At 37.6% G+C, this 25,665-nt stretch overlaps 1 protein-coding gene and 1 long non-coding RNA gene across 2 annotated transcripts; one reads left to right on the top strand and one right to left on the bottom strand.

Annotated features, from left to right (window-relative positions):
- Window positions 1-4,594: 4,594 nt before the first annotated feature.
- On the bottom strand, window positions 4,595-22,046 carry LOC140937451 (ubiquitin carboxyl-terminal hydrolase 3-like). Its single transcript, XM_073387019.1, has 16 exons — window positions 21,859-22,046; window positions 21,676-21,736; window positions 21,437-21,520; window positions 21,251-21,337; window positions 18,074-18,134; window positions 17,836-17,924; window positions 16,621-16,734; window positions 16,132-16,245; window positions 14,530-14,671; window positions 13,848-13,899; window positions 13,436-13,513; window positions 12,676-12,794; window positions 9,223-9,342; window positions 8,326-8,387; window positions 7,385-7,425; window positions 4,595-6,679 (listed from the first exon to the last, which is right to left on the bottom strand). The coding sequence occupies exons 1-16, from the start codon at window positions 21,950-21,952 to the stop codon at window positions 6,546-6,548; spliced, it is 1,452 nt and encodes a 483-aa protein (XP_073243120.1). The 5' UTR covers window positions 21,953-22,046; the 3' UTR covers window positions 4,595-6,545.
- A 263-nt stretch (window positions 22,047-22,309) lies between these two features.
- Window positions 22,310-25,163, top strand: LOC140938978 (uncharacterized). Its single transcript, XR_012165583.1, has 3 exons — window positions 22,310-22,419; window positions 22,597-22,691; window positions 25,018-25,163. It is a non-coding gene; the product is annotated as an uncharacterized lncRNA (long non-coding RNA).
- Window positions 25,164-25,665: the final 502 nt, after the last annotated feature.

The raw sequence follows: 25,665 nt of genomic DNA, 5'->3' as shown, positions 1-25,665 counted from the left end.
AGAGTTTTCTGTGAAGTGGTCAATTTAGTTAATCGACTTTGAGGATACCACATTATGAGTTTGACACATTGTTCGAAAGCACAGTAGCTCGGTTTCTATAACCGAAGATTGACTTCATCGATCTGTTCTACGATCTTTTACCCGACGAAACCAATCCCTATCCTTAAAGCTATGTCAGTTTTAAATCGCTGTTTAAAAAAAATTCCCATTTTTCTTGTCTGGAAAACGTTTATTCGAAACAAATGTTGAGGAGCACTGATTGCTGTTTACAAATTTAAACTACAAGAAACACACCCAGTTTTCCAGATGTTACCACCGGATTCATGTGCGTGCGTGCGCATTTTGTTATAGTAGGGACCTTCTTGTCTCTAAAAAACAAAAAAAAAAGATCTTGCGTTGCACCTAAAGCGGTGTGTGCTTGTACCAGCCTAGCAACTTACACTACACAACTTTTAAGACATATCGTAGACCCTTTGGTGGCAAACTTATTGATTGACATTGATTTTACGATTCTAGCGACTTTTTCAAGCAACTGAATTCAATCAATGATCGTCTTACTCTATTTCATTTAAGTTCTTATCCGTAATTTAGTATTATAGTACTGCGTACTGTTGTGTCTTTCATTCCTTTTTGTTTTGTCACTATTGTTTCGTCAAAAACGTTGACTATTATAAGAAAAAATCCATGAATTTTCATTTGTACTCTGACTGTAACTAACAAACGAGTGAGAGAGTGTTTTCTTTCTCCCTTTTCCCTGTTTTCCGAAAAACACTAATTCAAATATCAAGTGAGTTCTCACAGAGTTCTCAGATAGGTTTTTTTTGTTATTTCTTTGTTGTTTGGAAGGGACCGCCCTAATAGATCGTGGTGTACGTTTTGAGTTGTAAAGACGGTCTGAGGTTTCAGAAAATTATCAGGCTACCATGATTTCGCATGTATAAGGAAAGGTGGTGATCGCGGACAACTTCTGAAAAAACGGGTAGGGATCTTGGGTGTTAGTTCCGGATCTTTTAATTCGATCCGAAATATCGTCAAGGTTGAATTATTGACTTGGGAAAAACAACTCCATCAAGCGTTTCGAGAACTTTTTTTTCCATGGAAATTCAGGTTTTGCCTTGTATAGGACGCTTCGAGTCTGAAAATTAAATACTTCGCGAGATGCGCGACACTGCGGCTATAATGAGGTGGACAATTTACACCAACCTTAGAGATGTTTCATGGAGAGAAATCTTCTGTTTCTATAGCTACCAATATTCCACTGAAATAAATAAGTTATACGATTGTTTTCTAATTAATCATAGCAGGTAACATTTTTATTTTGCCAAAGATGAAAGGTGTGTTGAAAGTTGTGTCAAACCATTCACATTCTCCACACTATTCTTCATTTATTTTCTATGGCACTGGCACGGGAAATTTAATTGCTTTTCAGTCAAGACCTTTTAATTTAGTGATTATTCCCCGTTAGTCGTATGACTTTTCTGATTGCTATGACGGCCGAGAAATGAAAGCCTATCTAGTGACTGTTCAGTCGTGTTCTGTTTAGCCTGAGAAAACAGCCGACACTTCACGCGCGCCGCAACCACTGGTTTCTCGCGAAATGACGTCTGAGAAACGAGTGCAGAAATTTCATACTGATGACGCGTCACCACCCAGACCTGGGTATAGTGCTTTTGATTGGTCGAGGCAAATTTTCAGCCAATCCGAAGCACTACCCCGATCTGACAGGTCGTTTCTCAGACGTCATTTTGCTGGAAAACTAGTGGTGGCGTCGCGAAATGTGGGCTGTTTTCTTAGGTTAGTGACGTTTTGGAATCAACCGTTTCAACTGAAACCGGTTTTGGCTGATTTAGTTGAAGTTCTCATAATAGACCACTTTTTGGTTGAAACACGGTTTATAGTCATTTCCATAGGCTGGCCGGTAGCTCATGCAGCTCTTTCTGAAGCAGCTGGAAAAATGGCGGACTATTTCTTTTTAGGTACGGAAAAACGAGCAATAAAAACATGCAACTTGTCTTGCAACATTGCTACAAAACGAGTTGAAAAGCGATGTTGAGCGTTTTACCACCCATGAATCAAACCTGTTTTGCAACAATATTAAGTTATTACATGTTGCGAAAAAGTTGTTGCAGAAAGTAGAGAGAATTCGTTCTTTTTGCAACAAGTTCTGTACATGTTGCGCGTTTCACCGGTCAGGGCAAACTTTGTTTGGCAGCAAGTGACTAAGTCCCGTGCATGACGTATGTTACCTGGAAGTGAGATGTTACCCCTTATATAAATATATCTTGACGCTGCCAAATTCGTGATGCTTGGTGTCTTTGCTCTTACAGAGTCGACTTGCCTAAAATTTTAGGCGAAACCACTGCCAAATATTGCAAAAAGTCCACTTCCGGTTGACGTGCGTCCCTCAAAAATAGGGAGTTTTAGCAGCGGCGACGGTAACGAGAACGTCAAAAGAGCGATAGGTTTATGGAGCAAAACAACACGTTTGCACGTGCATCACGCTTTCTGTACATTTCTTTGCCGTTACTGCACGACTACGACGTAAAAATGCCTAATTTCACGTTTTATGGAGGACGTAAACAAGCTACGACGAAATTTTCTTTCTGTTTCTAAACTTGAGTGCGGTCCCCAAGAAATCAACTCCAGGGAAATTTGCCTTCGCTAGACATTTTAAAGGTGACGTTTTTGCTGCCGTCGCAGCAATGTGCAGTTAAACCTCCATTAAGCGGCCACACTCAAGGTTCCCGCAAATGGCTTCTTAATGGAGTTTGGTCGCTCAATAGAGGTTCAGCATAAATTAGCATAGTTTTTAGCAGGAATATGAAAATATTTTGATACAAACACAGTCCAAAAACAGTCTTTACCTTCTCTTTTGGACTGAATTTTTCTTCATCATTTTACAATAAAACGAAACAAGGTCTATCAAGCGCTTGATGACCGCTAAATAGAGGTAACAACAATGGGAAAAGTCTCATCGGGATGGCCAAAAGGTGACGAGGTGATCGCTCAATTTAAAAGGTCCAACGTACAATTCTATGGTACATTTCTTCCGGGACTTCGATTACTAGCCGCTCAATAGGCGGCCGATTAATGGAGGTTCAATTGTGTAATAAAACAATTATTACATTTTACTTTTTTTGTAATATTGGACAATTATTGGATGATGATTTTGTGATATCCGGAATCAATCTCGCTCTCATAGGCCGCGATCCTTTCGTACAGCGAAGGGACGAGATTAATCCCGAATAATCATCAAAGTAGTGCCCTAGTTGTGCGAGAATCTCACTCTTGGAATATTTATTAATGTAAATTAAAGTCACTGGACCAGTTAGTTTCCTCCTGGTTTCATCCATTTTTTTTTTCAGGTGAAGCTGGACAGCTTACTTAGTCACTATTTTTTCGTTGATTTTGATTGGTTATCATGTGCTATACAGTTAAATTTCATTGGGTAGTGGCATTTGCTACTTGATTTTCATTGGTTCTTTATCCGTCCGATTACAAGCTCCTGGTAATCGGTTAGTTTTGGAGCGACAGTAGCTCAATAAAGCTTTTAATCTTAACCATTACAATTTCCTCAAATTTGATTGGTGCTTTAACTGCTTTATTTTCCTCTAATTATCGTGTACAGGATTGTAATCGGACAGTTACATTAGCCAATCACATTAAGTGTACTCAGCTAATTCCACCAATCACAAACGTTATCACAATAACCATAGCAACAACCACTTACCCTAGCAAACTGGGGATTTTCCAAAATGGAGGAATTTGTAACATTAGACAGTGTCTCCGCCGGTGATATTAATTTCCCTAAGTTTGGACATTAGGTATTAAAAGCTCTTTCACTAAAAATAATGCATTTACTTTCTGGGAAATTGTAACAGTTATGATTAATTGGTAACAGGACTTCGTGTCGTCTAATTCGGTCTGTAACGATACTCGTGATTAAACAAATAAAACTCCCGCTTCGCGCTCGTCCGATTTTGTTAATCACTTGTATGATTAAAGACCGAATTGGACTCCACTCAGTTCTATTACCATTATAAATATAGACTGTTAAGAACCAATCGGATTCAAGCATTTTGTTATTGACACAATTACAAGAATAATCAATGTTGAGGTAAGTGTGATCAGCCGTGCCGGGCTTATTAGAGAAGGGGGGGCTTAATAGAGGATTTACGGTATTGAGTTCGGTTATCGTAAAAAACTGTGATTTGAGTGTCTCGTAGATCAATTATTTGCCTCGGCAAATAATTGATCTGCTCGCCACTGGCTAGACTTGCCTACAAGTCGAGCTCAAATTTTTTCACGAGCGCAAAGCGCGAGCGGTAGATTTTTTATGTTTTCTGTGGCAAAAGCGAACGAAAGAGCGAGAGCTCGACTTGTTTCCCCTGCAAAAAATCGCATCAAGTGACATCATCTTGGCGCGAACTATTTGCGTCCCTGTCGCGTGTGTTGTCGGGAGGTGGGGCCAACTACCGGAACCGGAAATGAGAAGCGAAGGACTTTGAGAAAGTTTAGCCACTGGCAAATCACGATATTTTGTTCAAACTCGTCCAACAATTGTTAAGTGCTACGAAGTCAAAATCTTCACACGATCCATCCAAAAAGTGCATTTTATTCTTATTTACAGAGACAATGACGACTTCACGTTTTACCTACCATTTTTACAGCAACCATACAAGTTTAATTTGACTATGTACAATAGAGCTAGCAACGTGACACAAATGTCCCTTTAAGGGCTTTAAAAGAACAGTTTCAAACTAGTTATTCGGCACAAAATACTTGTCAGGAGAACGATAAAGAGGTTAATTGAAGAGAATACAACAGATATGACTACATTTTGTAAGGACTATCAATATTGCATGCACTGAAATTGTAACCTGTTTACAATCAAACTGTAACATGCGCAATACTTGCAGTTGACTTGCATGATGAGTCCAGGCAAGGCAAACAATCAGAGAACAGACTTTTATAGAGATATTAAACAACCAAAATACAAAAAAATAAATTTACAAAACAATATCATCAGTCCCAATGGAACTTTTTTTTCTCATAATCCGAAGTAAGGTGATAAAGCATGAAAGGCATTCAGTAATATTAAAGAAAACTAGACTTAAAGGAAAAATCCAAGATTTCGGTCAAATTAATTTTGCATTCAGACCTGGAGTTGTCCCGCAATTTCCTTTGGATTTAGTCCAGCAGACCAGAAAATAGCCTGCCAGCAGGCTCACTAACCCTAACCTTTCTTGTACTAGTTCGGGGAAAACTTTAACAGCGGAGCCGACAGCGCGAGGGTACTTTTTCTCTCCCCATTCTTCATGCCGGCTTTACGGGTCGCTCCGCCAAAATTTTCCACAAACTCGCACAAGTAAGCCTGCTCGCAGGCTAACCAAAAGAGTGATGAGCAAGAGAACTTCCACCGCTGGTCTGCACCCTGTACGATGAGTCACCTGTCAGAAGGCGATTGTATAACACTGAATATTTTCCCATTAAATTTTCTAACAAGTCGTAACCCGAGCGAAAATCTTATGTGAATCAAAGATCCCAGGGGAGCAATAGGCCTAACAATAACTACTGGGGTCTCTTTTGCCACCAGCCCCTCGAAACAAAATTACTTTCTTGGAGATGAATATTGTGGGAGGGTGGGGGAGGGGACTTTTCAAGTGCGATTCCCCAGTATTGGCATTAACTGTGAATGAGGGAAATGGCCAAAACTATAGTGCAAAGCTCGGAACACCACTCCTAACGGCAAGGCTAGTAGTGTCCATAGGTACCCCCTTCTGTGCCATAAAAAGATGGTTTCTCATTTGCATAGCTTAATGTTAGCAGACTGGGCCCAGTTGTTCAAAAGGTGGATAACGCTATCAACTGGATAAATCTCTGTCCAGTGGATAACGCAATTGATTTCCCCAATACTTATCCGCTGGATAGTGATTTATCCGGTGGATAGCGTTATCCAACGTTTGAACAACCGGAGCCTGAAGTATAACATTTCAATGCCCCAGTACGGTTTGTCTGAGGAGGCAAGCTTCATGTGTACTATCAGACTCATCAGATGGGTGGTGCCCTGTACAGCCCCACTATCCCTAGTCAAGGTGGGTCCTCATGACATCCACTGCATTGTTGTCTTGACCACTTCCCTAAGTTGCAGTTTGCAACCAAGAATACAAATATGCTGTCTGTGTATAAACAATCCTAAACCTTTGCTATATGGGTTCCAATAAATGCCTTTAAATCAACCCATATGGATACATTTGCCTCTGACTGGTTTCAAATTACCACTTTAAATTTGCGGTGTACAAGTAACGGCTTGATTGACATAAATCTTGGATAGGCCGTGCTGCTAATGTTGAACAACTACAGCCAGTCAAATTATGAACAGTAAAATTCTTGACACCATTCTTAAAAATTAAACAACTCCCATTCAAATTAAATTTTTTGCTCAAGTATCAAGTAAGCTGTACTACTTTCAAGGGGTTAGGATAAGTAATATCATAAATTTAATTAAAATTATTTTGAGTAACTGTTTTTATGAGAATGAGAATTTATTTTCTAATCTTGTCAAGGATGGCCATGTTGGGATGCCGGCGAGTGTAGAAGAAAATGTATCCCTTGCTGCGACTAACATGATCCTCGTCTGACTGTGTCACTGAACTGTCATTGAAATTGTACCAAAGACCTGAGAACAAAATAAACAGGGAAAAAAGTTCCGTATTTACTCGAATAAGCACCGTCCCCGATTAAGCGCCACATTTGAGAGAAAAAAAAGGTACTAGGCGCCACAGCCCAAGACTATGACCAGTCTCTCTTTTTTCTTATTCCGTAGAGCGAGATGCGCGTGACATGAAAATGAACACGCGCGTGACTGTAGGCACGAGACGGGCAGGCTGCCACTCTCATTTCTTGCGTCTCGCGGCGCGCGTGCACTCGCCGCACTAAATCTGACGAAAAAGGGAGAAGACTGCTCGCAGTCTACCGTGGCCCTGATATCATTCAAATCAGAAGACGTCCGTTCTGTTAGTTCAATACGGAAATAATAATGTCGCAGTTAATACAATTCTTTGTCGCGTCCCATTTTCAAATAAACGCCGCCCTCAAATAAGCGCCGCATTTGAGGCGTGAAAAATTTATTAAGCGCTGCGGTGCTTATTCGACTTAATGAGTATCTTCAAACTGACTGCTTGTACCATTCCTTACAAAATGTCTAGGAATATCAAACAGTGTTGTTCCAGTAACTAGAACCATCTATAACTCCAACCTCCCGCTAACTTGAAGCAATTTTTATTTCCCCTCAGAACATTTTCTATATAATTTTAACCTCGATAACTCGAACTTTTTTTGTTTCCCTTCAAGGTTCGAATTATCGGGAGTCGACTGTACTCACCATCATGAAAAGCAAATGTTGTGTAGTGACCAGCACTCACCCTGTAAATCAAAACAATAATTGTTATTACTATTAATGCAGAAAAACAATTACATGAATGTAGTAAAGTGAACCTTAACTATTCCAGGATGAACCCATCCACACTGGAGATTTTACTGAGAAACACTCTTTGAAGCTAGTCAAGATCTTTTCTGGTCATTATCTTGCGAAAAAAAGCAAAAACAAAAACAAAATTTTCCACGTGGAAAAATTACAATTTTCTGAGCGCAAAATTGCATGCACTTGAATAGGCTTTTGTACATAATCGATTTGTTTCCCCACGATAGTGTGCCATTTATCCCACTCAATGCTCCTTGTCCCACAAAAACTCACTAAAATGCTTGGATCATGCTTTTCTTACAGAGGCTTTATTATTACTTCTGCTGAAAACATTTTAACAGAGTTTAAACGTTAACAAAATCGTCTAACGGTAAGGGAAATAACAACAACGTACACAAGTTATGAGATTCAATACAGCAGCAGATTTTTCTCTAAATGGCTTGTATTTCATTAATTGTTCTCTTGATTTTTTTTTCATTTTTATCATGTCTGAAAAAAAAAAAATCCGTGAAAATGCCACTGAACAGTTCGAACAATGCTTAATGCTTTTGCCTCATTAAAACACTTGAAAAAAAATGCTAGGATAATAAAAGCCTATTTTTTTTCTCTTCTGTCCACCTCTGTCACTGCCTCCTTTAATTTTCCTTTTGCTGGGTATCTCTAAGCTTCCTGTTTACGTGCTCAGTCATGGGTGCGAATAAGTTTTATTTACAGCATAAGCATGTTTCTTGCCAATTCTTAAAAAGAATCAAAGGTATTAATCAACGAGGTAATCAGCAAAAAAGTAAATACATACAAAGAAATATCTGAAAAAAAATTATCTTTACACGAAAAACACTTACCCACTTCCATGATGAACGACAACAGCCGCCAGATCAAATAAAAATGCCTTTGGGTTTTCATCCTAATAATAATAATAACAATAATAATAAATAATAATAATAATGATAATGTTGATGATTATAAAAAATAAAAGGTAAACTTTCTTCAGCAGAGGCCGTACCAAAAGATACCCAATTACTGTCAAAAGAAGGAGATTGTGAACACTGGAAATATTTCAGGAAAGTTCATTGTTTTGTGTCCAATTACAACACAGATCAGAACACACAAATTATCATAAACAAATTTCACACCTGATTCCAAGGATTCTTTCACTGCACAAAATGAGATGCCAAAAACATTTGTGGTCTTAACTGTGTTACACAGTCAATATTATGGAGAAGGAACATCTTATAATTCTCACTTTGAAAATATGGATGAAATTTCATGGTGCCACTATTCAATGAAACCTCTTGGGCCGCAATTTTTTGTTTTGACATAAAGATCGGACTTGAAAATTTGTTTGAATTTTCATTCTGTCCTCAATAATAGAAATGAAAGAAAAATAATCCAAAGTCTGCCAAAACTTATACTATGAACAAACAAACTGTCCTGAACCCAGTTCCTTGAAAGATGGTTAAGTTTAACCCAAAGTTAAGCTAATTTTAAGTAAAGTTTCCATGCAACTGGTGCTAATAAAATATTGTAAGCTATTTTTCTGAGATCGAGTTATAACACCGCTTTACTGATTCTGTAACCAATCTTTCGCAAGGTAAAGGCAATCTTGGAAGTAAAATTTTAATCCTGCATTAGAACTAATTGCGCCTTCAGGTACTGAGCCCAGGAGATATATAAGAAAAGTGAACAGTACTCTGATGAATAGTAACTCAACTGAAAAGATACATTTAAGTGTTCTTTACCTGAGATTGTATACAGTAAGGACTCATGTCTAGTCCATGGACAGGAAACTCAACATATGTATCAACTTTACTGCGGTGAAACGCTTGGAACTTAAAGCGCTTTAGATGCAGACACAAAACCTACACAAAGGAAAGACAATCACACCTCAAAATATACACATAACAATGAGTTTTGGGGCACGTCTTTGTCATACACTGTACTTCTGCGACAGAATGGAGAAACCTTATTGGGAAAAACTGCAAGTCACTAAAGGTTGCATTTTTCCCTAGCGAAATGTATAATTTATTGGCTTCTTCATGTCAATGACCATATAACAAAACAATATCATTTCCCATCAGAAGTCAGGTGCAACAAAAAGGTTTCTGAAACCACAGGGCTTAGTGCAAAAACCCCTCAAGCTTAACAACATGAACTAATGAGATACATAAGATCTCATTTTTGAGCCCGCTCTTCAAACCTCTTCAATTAATTATTAATTCTTCTGCACAAAAGCATATTAAACAAGATGTTAGGGTTAACCTGCTAATTAAGGCTTGATTTATGGTATTCCTTAGAGCCTGTTAATTACAATTAGTGGGCAATGCAAATGCCAGTTTCAACTCAACGCAAACTTTGTCTATTGGTTTTACTACAAAAGAAATACTTGTATACTTGCAAGAATATTGTAACGAAACCTAATTTAGAAGGAATTTTTACGTAAGCTTTTTGAACAATATCGCATTGAAAATTGTGGCAAACAATATTAAATATGTGTGGTAACTGACAGGTTTTTTTTTTTTTTTCCAACACTTTTCATTTTTATTGTAATTTGTTTTGTTACTTACTGACATATTTATTTACTTATTTGTTCTTTTACTTTCTGCTGTGTATTAATGTTGTTGATTTGTTGTCAATAAAGAAAAAAAAATTAGTGGGCAGGAGGAAATTCTGTGGCACATGCACAGTTGCGACCATTTTTAGCAAGATGACAACAAGATGGAGGTCACATTGTAATCTATGAATGTTTACATTTTCATGGCTCTAGTTTAACCTCTTCAATCCAACTTCTGAGCTATATCACTTCATTTGAGGGTGGTTCATTATATTTTTTTCAAGCACATGGTTAGTAAACTTACTGATTTGAGGCTTAAACGACGTCAAAGAACTTCGAAAAGGAAGAATTTTTAGACACTATGGCGGCTGCTGAGATCAAAAGGGCAGTTGTTTTCTCTCAAGCTATAAAGCCTAAGGGACATTCTTGCACTTACACAAGCTAAAAGGTGAGTTCTTGAAATTTTAGTTGAGTGGTGTGATTTGATTCTAAAGCAGCCTTGACGTTTTATATCAATGACTCGACTGAGTTATGAGGGTCAGTTTTTGAACGAATAATACTGTGGGCATTTTCTACAGGGTATTTGTCAAAAATAACCAGGTAAGCTCTTAACATCTCAAAGAGAGTTGGGTTATTGATGCCCCAGTATGCACAGATTGATAGCCACACCAAAAGGGCTTTATAATAGTGGTGTCTTTAGAGGCACAAGAACGTGGTCCAGATTCTAACACTTAGAGTAGTTATTGAGCTTGAAAGCCACACTGTATATAGAACGACCAGAGGCAAGGAATTGTCCAAAAGATTTAGAAGGGTTTGATACTTTATATCTTTACAGGCAATGAATTTCTCTTTAACAGATTCTCTGATGTAGAGCCATCCCCCATAGGCAACTTTCAAAAGTAGGCTTATACGCCAAGGCTTGGGATTCTTAGCAAGTTTGCTCTTTGGAAACAGTTTAGTGTAGATAAGTTCAAAAAGGTCTCTAAATTCATCAAATAGTGTTTCCCGGTCATTGAGTGAAATGTGGAGAGGTCCAATACATAGCAGTAAAGAAAGAATGGCAGGCTGATCAATAACCAATTATTGCTTTCTCTTTTTCAGGTCTAGAGTGATAAGACATTGTGTAGCTGCGGTCTGCCGGTGCTGTTGAAAAGGACTGTGATGGGATTGTGGTGGAGATGATGCTTCAGTATATTTGAAGTACTTTTGTACGGTTGTATAGATGACTTATCTGGAGTAGAATAATATTGTGGAGACCAGTTACCAGGTTGAGAAAGAAGGAAGTGCAAACCTTTGAGAGAGTAATAGATAGTTGCAGGACTGGTTGGTATTGCAGGGATGTTCCAAAAAACTTAACAAGAATAGTACACATTGATTTGGGATTGCAAGATTGACTAGTAGTGGGTCCTCTAATATTGTGGAAAGCGGTATAATCATCTATAACAAGTGCAATTTGAGATTTCTGAGCAATTGCTTTAATGACGAGATCATTAAAGGGGCTGTGTCATGGCAGTCCAGTTCATTTTGTTTAATTTTGCCAATTAATCGCCCTCAATCGCTATGGAACTTAAAGTAAGCAAAGAAATTACATCTAAATGACAAAATCAGAGATCCGAGACAAACAAATATGTCTCCTGAGCATTATTTTTGAAGTTGCAAGCAGAGGGATCAACTTTGAAAAACTGTTAGGCTGAACAGTTTTCAAAAACCCTAATTTTAATCCGTTTCAATCTTTTTCAGTTTTGTCCATCCATGGCATCCATTGTTTCTGTTACATGTTATTTTAACCTTCCTTTAAAGTTTAAGCGGTTATTTTTATGTTTCTCTTAGTTTAACCGGCATTTTGTAATCTCCTAATTTGGCTGAATTTCGTGACACAGCTCCTTTAAGTCTTTTTCCAGTTCCTTGTGGATTCTGTTAAGAGTGTTCCTGCAGGATGATGATCCCACTTAGGCACTTACATCTTCAAAAGTTTCTCCAGTCTTTTTATGCATACTCTGTCACAGTTCACGACCACGTTTGACCCAAAGCATTTCTTCATGTCTGGTAGAAAGCTGTGTACTGGACAAGTTTGTTTGCTAACCTTTGATTTAAAACGTTTTTTCGCAGATAGCACATATTATTACTACAGCATTTTTTCCACTTTGGACAGATTTGAACGCAACAAGACAAGAAATAAACGGAAGCAGTGATCGTGACATGATCATTTCGTGAAATTTTGTAGTCGTCACGAAACCATTCATTCTGGCAGTAATTAATGCACGTGCAAGCGATATGTGGTCTGCCATCCATGGTAAGCACATGGTAACAACAGAATTTCTTCCTGTTCAGTTAGTGGGGTTCTGGTGTAATGTTAGTGTAAAATGCTGTTTCGCAAATTTCACTTGCCATAATATTAATACACCAGATTATTTTTTTGGTAATCATCGTTAACACTAACAAAACATCACTTATCATGGTTAATACATATATATATATAATTATCTCCTTTACTATGATTATCAGTTAAGTATGACACTCAACTCAACTGATAATCGTAGTACCTCTTGTTTGGCTGTATTTTTATATCACTTAATCACTGATCTGTTGGAAAACACCAAACTGCTCAGGAAAAAAGATAAAGTTAAATTTGTTTTCTCACATTTGGTAGTCTTTTCAGCCAGAACTTCTTGGTAGACTTTTGTCTTTTCTTACAGTTTGGACAAATATACAGTTCAGATTCTGCTAGTTCCTCTAGTGATACAAAATGATCCAGGCAATCTGCAATAAACAACATAGCACTAACTGTATTAACTTACCCATGTACATGAATAATACTCAATTATTCTTAGCCAAAAGTTGTTTCAAAATTTGAGGTGTGTAATATACGCAAAATCCTGAACAGTGTACTGATTACCACACACATTGAAATCAGTCCTCATTGAACAAAAGTAGTCACAAGGATAACATCACAGAAAATAGTTTATAGCTTACAATAATATTATCATTTGTTGACCTTTTATAACATGACAATGAGTATGTGTCTGTGCCATGAAGAGGATTTGATGCAATAAACTCAACATTTTTCAGACAGAAATACAAAATCAAAGCTCCAATTAAGCTAACTTCATGTGTACCAACAAGTTATGTATTGGTTTCTGGAAAAAAAGCTAAATAATGGAAAAGAAAATTGAAAAAATTGAAAAAATAGGCTAAATCTTGGTATAAGGGCCTTAACAAATTAAAACAATGAACCCTTTCTCTCCTGACAGAGGCCAAATTGTCAGTTAAATTGTTTCCCTCACTTCAGCCCTTCCACCCAAAAAAATCCAGATGTCGAATTGACATTTGGAAAGGTTGACAAAAACTAATCATCCTGGTATAACCTTGTCTAGGAGGGAAATGAGTAATGAAAGACTTACCCTGAAGATGGCACACCTGTGGGTCTCTTGACTTGGATTTTCTGTACTGAAATTCTGCAGGAATCTCCAGTGACAGATCTGTGGATAACACCAGGGTTGTCACTAAGATTTCAAGTTGCCAGGTAAATACAACAAGTAGGCAGGGAATCAAACAGCTAGGGGGTTTCTTTGGGTTGCATTTTTCTTCTATTTTCCTCTGAAAGTAGCCACGGGCCATGTTTATACTAGCCAGGGGAAATCCCCAGCGCTGCTTCTTAATAATGACAGCCCTGATAACACCATCACCAAATTAAAAAAAAGTTTTAATTCCAGTTCTTGAGTTGATCAGATCAATTATTCTGTAGATAGTGCTAACCAAAATTATACAGGTATTGTAACAAGATTTCAGATGCATGTATTATGTGCAACTTACCTAGAAATGGGTCATATTTTTTGGACTCAGTTCCACAGACTAAGCACTTAACCTGCAAAGAAAATCAATGAACAAAAAAACATACACCATGCACTATTAGTGTTTGATACTTTTCCAGCAATTTTTTGATTACCAAGAAACGTTTTTGAAATTTGAAGCCACTGAAAACAGGGAATGAGGTGAATATTTTGTTCCATTTCTTGATATAAGGCCTATTGAGATGATTAAGTTTTTGCTTGTCAAAGGAAACTTGTTGTCAAGTGTAACAGAAAGTGTGGGATCATGGAAAAGACAAGAAAAAACAGTAAAATGTCCTCATCTACATAGGGTAAATTTGCAGGCATCGGGGTTTAGATGAGACTACACATAACAATGTAAAAACCTAGCTCTTAAATGTATCTTAACAGCTTCGTTGGAAGCTGTACCACAAAAAGTTAATTAATTAAATTAATAATTAATTTATTAAACCAAGAAGTTCATCTATGGTCCCAGCAAAAAGTGAAGCACAATAATAAAAATTACTATGTCCTTTTAAATAACATACTTCAAAGTACACTCTTCCTTACATGCCTTCAAAACAGATGGTGCAATAAGGAAAAACAAAAGTAGGACATGTCCAGTTGAGGGCTCTGTTGGTTACTAGAAAATGGTATTGGACAAAATAATTTTACACCTTGCATACCTCACTGAGTAGGATCCCACCAAATATGCCTGTTATAATGGTCTCAGTAGAACCATAACATTTGGGAGAAAGAAGAAGTTCTGTGTGTACTCTATCCAAGAGATAGTGCATGAATTCATGGGCATCTTGCTGCTGATAGCCTCTGTAGTAAAAAGGTTGAACAGATACAGTCAACTCCCTCTAAGACGGACACCTTTGGGACTGGCAGTAAGTGTCTGTCTTAAAGAGATATCTGTCTTATAGTGAGTCAAGTAAAGGGAGTAAAGAAAGGCAGGGACCAACTCTCTAGAGGTGTCCGTTTTAGGGAGGTGTCTGCCTTATAGATGTGTCCATTAAGAGAGAGTCGACTATACAACCATTTAAAAACCGCTACAGTTTCATGAATCAGTACCAGTAAATCAACTTAAGTTTATAAATCTGGGTAATGGGACTGAGTGGAGTCCAATTCAGTGGGATTGACAAAAATGCGGTCATTCGATTTGTCTGATCACGAGTATGTGATTTCATATAATGTGGTGAATATCACGCGTGCTTTGATTAGTCATTGCCCATGATTTGTTAGAGTACAAAACCATGGATGATGTCATGGGAAACTTGATTTCTCTGTTTGTCCAATGTGGCAAGCAGTTTTGAAATTCTTTGCTAGAATATTTTGGATTAAGTAAGTGAAGGCCTCAAAAAAAGTTTAGCAGGAGCTATTTACAAAGAATAAGAATGGAGGAACCAAGATAAAAAGCTTTCTTGATGACTTGAAAATGTCTAAACTGGAAGAAATCTTCACAAAAGTTACATCATGTGTCATCGCTACAAGAGACTAGCAGTTTTGAAAATGTTTTCATGATTTTTCTTCTTTGAGCAAGTGCACTCACAGTCAAGCAGTACCAGGCAAGTTTGTTAAGACATCAAAAGGTGGTAAAAACATCAGTCACACACTGAGGCTCATGTGCCACTTCTTTGTTCTTACCACTTTTTGACATAATCTGTGATCTATTACTGAACAGATGCATGACATTTATTTGTTAAATAGACCAGCGATTTTGTTACAAATAGTTAAGGTGAGTCCTAGGACTCATCTTGTATTAAACAAATCATGAGTCCCAGTTTTGTTAAGCACAACGAAGACTAAAGGAAATATGCCTCATTAAACAACAGCCACTGAAATCACACAAACAGGATATTCTACAAAAACATCTTCAGATCGATTGATCAATCGATCTTTGTGTTCCACAGGACGCTTGTCATAAACTCTTGTGCTTCTTTGGGGATTTTCATGCATCAGGGTTGCCAGATGCAGAGGTAACAAAATCACTGGTAGACTCAATTGGACGATTCACTGTTGTGTTACCAATTAATCACAACTTTTACAAAATTTGTGGTGTTTTAAATTTTTTCATTTTTAAAATTAAAACACATATTCCAAGAATTTTTTCATAGAAGCAAAAAAAATCATTCATCTGAGTGTGCAATGGCGGTACTGTCAAACTACTTAGACATGGCTCATACTGTCCTATTAATGCTGAGGGAAGCTGATAGGCAATTACATTAGAAAATTTTGTTATAGCTATGATTTAAAGGCTTATAGCTCAAGCTGCTTGAACATACCTGAATCTAGGAACTACTTTCCATACAACTGAAAAGAGTGCATCAGGAGAGTGGGTCACCCCTCTGCCATGCCAGAGAGCACATAACACTTTACGCAACTCCTCCACAATGGATCTGTGGGGAACATAAACATGGTTGCCACAGAAATCAGTTTTAAAATTCCCACAACTTTTGCCTAAATACACTTTTTATGAAAATGAGTCAGTAAAGGCAATCTGTCACAATTTTGCTCTGATTGCAGCTGCCTGACCGCAACAGACAGATGGCTGCAATCAGAGTTGCTACAGTATGTACCTGTTACTCAGTTATTACATGTATGACCAAAAAGGAGGAAAATAATAAAAATTGTTTCAACCCAACCCTGTAATTCAGTCAACATGCTGCTAGAAGGACTGCAATGAACTATTACTAGAGAATAACTATCATTGTGTAATTTGACTTGATATAAATTAATAGAAGACAAAGAAAATGCTCTAAGCTTTTTCTTACACTTCATCTGTTTTCCTGCTTCTTGTGAAATATGGCTGTTTTCCACATGAATTATCTGGGTGCAGCTCAAATGCTGGGAGATCCTTGAAGTAGCAGCTAAATGACTGGATATTACTGTTAATCAAGAATGCAATGTTTAATATTCATTGGAAAGTGCAAGCTTTTTGTCTGGCTCAAGTTGGGAAGTCAGAAAGACAATTCAAGTGAATTTTTCAAAGACATTGGAGAGAGATCAATTATTGTTTAGTACATTATGTTCATTTTAGTCCATTCTCCCTTTGCAAAGAAAAAAAGCCAACAACCAAAATTGCAGTATAAAGGGGGCTTCTGTTTATGATACTTAATTACAGCTTCCAAAGTTTGGCATGCATACATGGCAAAATGTTGAGATTATTATGTTTTTTTTTTAAGTGTTACTGCCCCTTGACTTTCACCTTTAAACTATCTCTCATTCCTGCTTCTTTTTCTTTTCTTCACCTGTATTTTTTTTCACCCAAGTTTCGCAAGATTATTTTTAAGAAAGTACAGGTGGCCACGGGTAGTGGAACAGGATTTTCATCAGAATTTTCTGGACAGGTCAACTTTACATAGTTTACATGACTGTGCTCATTTTTTATTTCTTTCTTGGTTTGAAGTATCTCTTTAACGCCCTCTGCAAAGTTGTCTGTGACTATACAACAGTACAAGGGAGGTGGTTCCACACGGGTGGCTATGTACAGTTCACGTGTGAATGGGTTAAATGAGGTAGCCACAAAACAGGCCTGTGTATACACCTAATCAAAAAACGTTGCTTAAAAGTTCTTTCCAGAAAAGTTTACATTATCGAAACTTTTCATGATGATGCATTCCAAAAAAGGTTAAAAAGTTTCCAGTTTTCTTGGTGGTACATTCCCACCTTAACCTGTGCAAGGCATATCAGAGATCTCTACAGTTAAACAACAATATAGCAAAGACACACTTTAAAGCTTTCTTGGAAGACAAAAAGACAACCACAAGCCTTAAACAAAGTCCTCTAAGGATCTGTATTTGCACAAGCAGCTTGTAACAGTGCAAACTTTGTTTGAAAGAACTTTGAATTTCCTTTGCTAATGAACATATACCCATAAATGCTTGAAGCCTCATCATTCATGGTTAATTTATACTTTTTAAGCGACAACATTTTCTCAATCAGGTACATATTGGACAACTCCAGAACAAAATGCCAACACAGCTTACCTCAAAGACTGTAAGACTGCATTCATAAAGCATGTGTTTCCAAGGTTACGAAGACCAGGCAAATACTTCACCCTCCCGATATTCTCTTGCTGAAAATCATGTTAAAATAATATGAGATAAATTGTCACAATTTCACTTCAAGTAATGAATATGACTGTGTGACCGGAGAAGAAGCAAAGTATGTGATTGATACATGAAGAAGAAACGGATGCACAATAATTATTGCTATCAAACTCACATCTGCTTTTGAAGTTTTCTTTTGCGACTCTGGAGAACTCGTATCTCGTAAACGTCGTTTCCTGAAATTGCAAAAAAAATTTGTTTTGCAAAGAACAAAATTTTCACAGACAGATATTGTTAAATAGTGAGTATTCAGAGTAATGTAACGATGTACATCTGAGAGTGAACTGTTAGGGCACCAAAGGGGCAGAACCAAAAGTCTCCTTAAAGATAACCATTATATGAGGTCTGGTATCTTTCAGACCAAAGAACTCTCCAAATCGGTTGAATTTACACTGGTAGGGGTGATTACTACAGGTAGGTTATTATTTGTTTTAGCGATTTATTAGGTATTGGGGCAGCATAAAATGCAGACTGTGGACTATTGTTTTTAGGGTTAGAAAACAACGGGACTGTTGTTGTCACCTTCTCATTTGCAAGCTAAAAGCAATAGTCTGCAGTCTGCATTTTACACTGACTGTTATGGGGTTTTCAGAAAGTTTTGAAGTAGATGGCTGAGTTGTCAAAATAAGCGACCAGTCCAGGGATATTTTATTTAAAAAAACCCATCCATAAAGAAATGCCAAGCAGAGTAGCCAGCCGATTCTAACTAAGTAGGCGGCGATTTCCCTGCTGTTAGGTATTTATGTCAATGGGAGGTATACTAAAGGGGTACCTTTTCCATCAGAGTGGTACATAAAAGGGTAAGGGATTGAACCTCACGACCATACCTCTCTGTACAAAATGTTGTGAGTAGTGCTCCCCCTGTTTATGTGGGCAATTTTCACCCTGTCACTTTTTTTCCACAGTGACCAATACTCAACAAAGACCTCAGCTAAGTCACTGCCCTTATTTAGAGTTGGTTTTACTTATTGCTATTATCTCTAAGGTATGGATAGTTTGTAAAGATAAAAAAAATTCTAATATTCAGCACTCATCATTCATTAGATGCAACACCTATAACACAATTTTACCACAGTTCCCTGGAGGGGGGGGGGGGGGGGTTACTTCCTAGTAGGCTAATGGTGATGTACTGCTGGATGGGGTTACAGTTACATTTTATTTAGAGTTACTTGAATGGGATCCCACATTTTCGGTGTTTGGTATTTGGGGGATCAGAAAATTCTGCTAAGTAGGGATTTAAAAATGGGAGGATTTTTACTTCACTAAGTTTAACCAGTGTGTCAGTTTATTTCAGGATGACCTACAGTTGAACCTCTACATGTGACCACCTCCCGTAGGCAACCACCTTCCGTAGGCAACCACCTCCCATAAGTAACCACCTTCCAAAACCACCAAAAAGGGTTCTCAGTCAAAGCCTTATACTGGAACCTCTCATAAACGACCACCTCCTCAGGGTGCAAAGAAAGTCAGTTTTACAGCTTGCCATTCAGGCAAGCTGTAGCTAGCATGTACCAACCTGAAAGTCATTTCAACTAGCCCGAAAAATATTTGATGAGCAGGATTGATTACAGTTCTTCTGTAATTTGAATTCCCCCCCCCCAAAAAAAAAAATCACTTGCCCATTGGGCAAGTTAAGAACAGCATTCACTAGCCTGACAGCAAAATCCACTAGCCCTAGGCTATTGGACACCACTTTCTTTGCACGCTGCCTCCTGCAAGTGACCGTGACCACTTTTTCAGCGGACAGAATTTTATATTGTTTTCAACCTCCAGTAAGTGACCACTTGACACATGGTCTTACTAAACAGTAAAGTACACTGTAAAAATGGACAAAAATGAATTTATTCTTTGGCTGTTATTATTGTTTATACATCTATTACTGTGTTTATTTGTTCGATCTATGACTACAATATTAACCATTACTTTTGAGTAAAAGACTCAGATTTCCAGTTTTCAGTTTAAGAAGTTAAGTTTTTGTTCTTCAGACGTTTTAGGGACATTGCTGTACAAGAAGTTGTACACGTCAAGTAAATTTTTTAACCACAAAAAGCCCCTTTGGGGAGGTAACAATAAAGTATGTATGTATGTATGTATGTATGTATGTATGTATGTATGTATGTATGTATGTATGTATGTATGTATGTATGTATGTATGTATGTATGTATGTATGTATGTATGTATGTATGTATGTATGTATGTATGTATGTATGTATGTATGTATGTATGTATGTATGTATGTATGTATGTATGTATGTATGTATGTATGTATGTATGTATGTATGTATGTATGTATGTATGTATGTATGTATGTATGTATGTATGTATGTATGTATGTATGTATGTATGTATGTATGTATGTATGTATGTATGTATGTATGTATGTATGTATGTGTATATGTATGTATCACACGCGTTATCTAATTATAAGTGCACTTCCGTAAATGAACTGTCACATACAATAACTAACGATTTTGTCAGTAAAACTTCCAGTTATTGGCCAGGGGAAGTAAACTTTCATTATTTTTTGAGAATAAGTATACAACTCCATTCTAGGTTGAATTAAAAATTTCGCCCTTGCAGTCGGACTCTTGTAAGCAACCACCTCCAGTAAGCGACCACCAACCCTTTGCATTTCCTGTGGTCGCTTACGGGAGGTTTGACTGTAGTTAAAAGGCTTTTAAAGGCAGATGCGTAAACAGAAAATTGTGTCTAAGTTGGGATCACAAAAATGACATCTTCCCAAAAGTGACCAAGATAGAGTCTATATTTGGCCACAGTATAGCCTATAATGGAGTAGGTGTTCTGAGAGGTCAGCAGCACATACCCAGCAAAAATTAACCCGACTATGTAACCCCCCCTCAGATTTTCATGGGATTCTGAAGCAAATGATAATTAAATTCCAAAGAATGTTTGTTGATACTCAAAACAAGGGTTATTTTCCTTATGAAAAGGCTGACTGAAACTAATGATTAACTAACTAAAAAAAAGAGCAGTCACTCAAAACATGACGAAATGAAAAGAACACGTGCGTCGCTATGATTCTTGGGAATAAAACAAAATGGCGGATGGTAAGAAATAAACAAAACCACTCTAAACAAACCTGACTCGTTTTTACATCGAACAAAGCCACTGTACAAGAAATAATTTTTTGGGGGGGGAAATTGAGATTCACAATAAACACTTAAAATCGATAAAAACAATTGGAATGCAAAACAGTGGTGACGTAGCTGTCGGTTGCAAAGGCCCAATTTCAGCGGTAATTTTCAGCCGTGAAGTCCCAAGTTATCTCACCTATTTTCCCGTTCCAGCATCATTTCTCGTACTCTCTGAATATCCCCTGATCTGGTATCGTTGATAACAAACTCGTCACAAGCATAGCTGTGGAAAAGTGATAAAATATTCCAGATATATATAATACAAAAAGTAAACGGAAGCTATGAATATCCTAAAAGCTTTTGGTGATCAGTATAGACTCACCAAAAGGCTGTCAAACTTGCATCTAAACAGACCGAGTGCTGCCGATTTTCCTCATAATGTGTCTTGGCATGTCCATTCACGTACCTGGAACGCAAAGTTTGCAAATTCACTACTAAACAACGGCAAGTAACTTAAAAAAATAGTTAGCTTAAAATTCACACGAGAACCAGGCAACGCGGCATTCCTCCATCTCAACACCCCCGAACAGAAATGGTGACACTGATTTCGGTATGTATTACCTTCCACAATTTATAACACCACAACGTAGACAGATCCACGGACTTTTCGTCGATCTACAAGCTAAATGAGAGAGAATGAAACAGGATATGTCGCATGTGAAAAAATACCGGCAGTAGACAAAAACCAAAAGACCAAAATAAGGGGAAAGGGTCGCTTATCGCCCCTCTTAGTTCAAAGCGTACTTGAACAAGTCCATTGTGTGGCTTTTTCACGCCGTATCTTCTCGATAAGCTGCGAACCGACTTTCACGGCTTGTCCCAGGTGTGTGCACTCCATAAAACACAAAATGCGGTGGATACTGTCTTAAAAATCACAACGACTCGGTCAAATTTTGTACTGATCCCTCCTCTCCCAGGCGCAAACGCAAGCATTCGTCATGCGCCGTAAGGCTTCTTGCGCATTGCCGAACGGTTACTAATTTTCTGACCAATCAGAAGGAAGCTTCGTCCGATTCAATTAAGCCAATCAAAGCGGTTGAAATATCGTGCTAAAGATCATGACATCATTCATGACGACATGAGATTTTGACCAATAAAATTATATGTACTATTTCTTCAGAAATACGCAAATGTCGTAACCAATCGACCAATCATACAAGAGCTGAGAAAAGTTCGTTCACAGTCTCTCACGTAGAACCTCGGCTTATTTGATGGAATGAGTGACGGGACGAGTGGAATTGTTGCAATCTGGAAGAATTTTATGTGGCGGAAAAGGTCTTGCAAACACAATTTTACTAAGCTAAGGTAAATAAAACTTTATTTTTTTTTCCACTTGGTTTTCGCACTACGGTTATTCTTGTCTGCTGTACTTGTGCGACAGACCTCACCGATCCACATTTCACACTGAACGTCAAATTCAACACCTTACACCCTGAAAGTTTCATATTTTTCTGTTTATTAATTTTATTTTCAACTCTGCAGGCCCTGTAGATATGACTTCATCATCAGGAGAACAATACCCAACTCTTATCATTTACGGAGTCTGTTTCATGGTTTGCCTTCATGTAGCAGCCTTTGTATCCTAATATTAAGCTTATTTTTTCACCCTTAATTAAATAAATACCGTAAAATTCCGAAAATAAGCCCCGGGGCTTATGTTTTGCAAAGGCCCTTTTTGAGGGGCTAATCTACGGAGGGAAATTTGCCTTCAGACTTATAGTTGGAAGGTACTCCCTTATATGGCCTATATGGGAATGTGCTGCTGGACAGGGTATGGGTTTTCACCTCTCTGTCCTAAACAGGGAAATATAATTTTGTGTGAGTCTGTCAGCAGGGTTTGCCTGAACGATTGATTTAAGGTGGCTCGATACAGTTTTTCAGGGTCAACACCTCCCAAGTTTGAACATAAGCTACGTCGCCATAAACAAAGATTTGGAAAAATTGCCACACAGTATACGTATTATATAAAGATGACAATTTGTGATGATCAGGGTTGCAATGACATCGGAGTTGTCATAGAAACGAAATGACGCCATTACCTATTTTACTTGCGGCAGTATTTCCTGGCACTGAGAAATGTTCTTTCAAAATTGTTCACGGGATCCTTTTCCTGCAATAGGCGCCTCGACTGGATGTTCATGAAGTTTAAGCAAAATCTGTAAGAGCGTTATCGAGATATTTTGGGATGAAGTTTTTATGGTGAGAAACACCATAAATCCTCTATTAAGCCCCCTTCCCTCCCCTTCCCTCTCCTAATTATTCTTCACTACTAAATGATAGACTGTATTAAGAAATCATGACTGTAAAACTTCATGTAGACTGATCCGAGATGGTTTACCAACTGGAAGTTCGGATTTGATTCTGATCCTTGGCTGCATGACCTAAAACATCTTGTACTTGAGCTTTTCCACTTTGTATTCCAGTTCTTTATGGAGAACTGATACCATTGTTGTTTCTAAATCAAATAAGCCCCCTGTCTATATTAAGCCCTCCCTCAAATGGGCTTGAAATAAATAAGCCCCCCAGGGGGCTTAATAGAAGATATACGGTAGGGTAAAAAAAGGACAATCTTGATGTTTGGCCGCTATCTGTAGAAAACGAAGTGCTTTTGACATGCAATTTGCAATTCCACCTCATAGTAGATTAAATCTTTTAAAAATGTGTGAAAGATCATAGAGATAGCTCCAGCCGATTGCTAGAAAGAAGGATTTGATTAGTACGCATTGAGGCACTCTTGTAAGCTGTTTTGTAACAATTCAGTCTACTTTAACAAATTAGCAAATACTTTTTAAACCACTGGTTGGTATTTTTTAAAAATTTGAGATTCTTGAGATTAACCGTCCCTTTATACATGTGACCTTTTAGTTTCAAGATTATTGATATATTGTAAGGCAGTAAAATGAGGGTTACAATTTGCTAATATTTTGTCAGAAATTTTGTGTTTACGGAGAGTGAGAGAGTCTCATTATTCAGGGGTATTGTCTCCAAGTTTCATATTTTCGTGCACAACAATAGCTAGCATTTTTGCATATTTAAATGCATTGTTAGTTACTGCTGTTCATGTGAAAATGAAACTTGGAGACAATACCCTTGAATACTGAGAGGCTTTCACTTGAAAACACAAAACTTCCAATAAAAAAATTAGCAAATTGTAACCCTTATTTTACCACCTTACAATATATCAATAATCTTGAGACTCAAAGGTCTTGATTAAAATGTTTAATCTCGAGAACCTCAAATTTTTTTAAAAAATCTTTCGAGGGGTTTAAAAAATTATTTGCTGATTTGTTAAAGTAGACCGAAATGTTTACAAAACTGCTAACAAGAGCGTCTCAATACACACTAATCAAATCCTTCTTCCTAGCAATCCGCTGGAGCTATCTCCATGATCTTTCACACATGTTTTTAAAAAGATTTAAGCTACTATGAGGTGTAATTGGAGACGTCTGCACACAGGCAAAGATTTTGAGAAATCGTCTTCTGTGTACCATTGCTTTTTCGAAGCCATGTTTGTTTGTCTAATTTAAAACACGCACCATCACGTGAGTTACCGCTGACCACCCGCAAAACTGTGTTCAGAAAATATCGGCAGGGACATGGCCACAGAATGCAAAATGGCCGTATTTGAAATTCGCACTAGGGCAATACATACCCCCCCCCCCCACCCCCCAAAGAGGGCCTCAGGGCCTCATTAACTTGCATCTGCTCCAAGTCACAGCTAATGGAAACTGCAGCACCTCTTGTACACTTTATAATATTTTCAATTTCTCACATACAAGGTTAGTACATGACATCATGCCTGATCATCTTTGGAATTTGAAGTGTTTTACTTGCTAGTTAATATTTTATATCCATTAATTCTTTGTAAGTTTAATGTGAACTCCTCCTTAACTCTATAATCAGGGTTTCTGGGTATTTAAACTTTTCACAACCCCTGACACGTCACAACAGTTTAGAAAAGATGAGAAAGTACATTGAGGCAATCAAGACAACCACAGATGACACAAGCAACATTATATCTTGAATGACACACACATGTTGAAATTTATTTTGAAATTTATTATTAATTGAAAAAGGCTATATTGTTTAGGAAGACTCCTGATAAGATTGTAACAACTTACGGGTCGGAAACCATGATAGGACCATATTACATAAGAGCTTCAATTATTTTGCTTTAACGTTTATCCTTGGTCAGGCCCATGAAATTTTGTCACTGTCTAACTATGAAAAGATGAAGTATTTTGAGAACTTTTTGCAGAATTTTTTTTTGTGACTGCACTGACTTTGGAGATCCAAGACAATCATAAACCACTGTCTTGCTCTGAGTGGTGCACTTTTTCCTGGTAACTCAGTAACATTCAAGAGAGACATGTATTTTAGATGTTGGCAGTTTTCTTTGTTTGACAATGGCCTAATACTTTTATAAATATTCAAGAAAGTGGAAAAACAAAATTATGGAGACACCTTCTTTCTTCAAAAGAGAAACTGGAAATGCATCCTCAGACACCTTGGGGCATTCAGTAGGGCTGGTGAGGCCGTTTTTCCCAACCC

This window comes from Porites lutea, chromosome 5, assembly GCF_958299795.1.
Source record: "Porites lutea chromosome 5, jaPorLute2.1, whole genome shotgun sequence".
NCBI classification, from domain to species: domain Eukaryota; kingdom Metazoa; phylum Cnidaria; class Anthozoa; order Scleractinia; family Poritidae; genus Porites; species Porites lutea.
Note: the sequence above shows the minus strand (reverse complement) of the source record. Positions and strands in the feature narration are given on the sequence as shown.

What these genes read in the sequence shown, in the direction of transcription:
- LOC140937451 (XM_073387019.1), bottom strand. Translation starts at nt 21,952, where the DNA reads ATGGAGTGCACACACCTGGGACAAGCCGTGAAAGTCGGTTCGCAGCTT. An exon ending in CACACAATGGACTTGTTCAA is followed by an intron (nt 21,737 to 21,858) that starts GTACGCTTTGAA and finishes TCTCTCATTTAG; the next exon opens with CTTGTAGATCGACGAAAAGT. An exon ending in AGAAAACTTCAAAAGCAGAT is followed by an intron (nt 17,925 to 18,073) that starts GTGAGTTTGATA and finishes CATGATTTTCAG; the next exon opens with CAAGAGAATATCGGGAGGGT.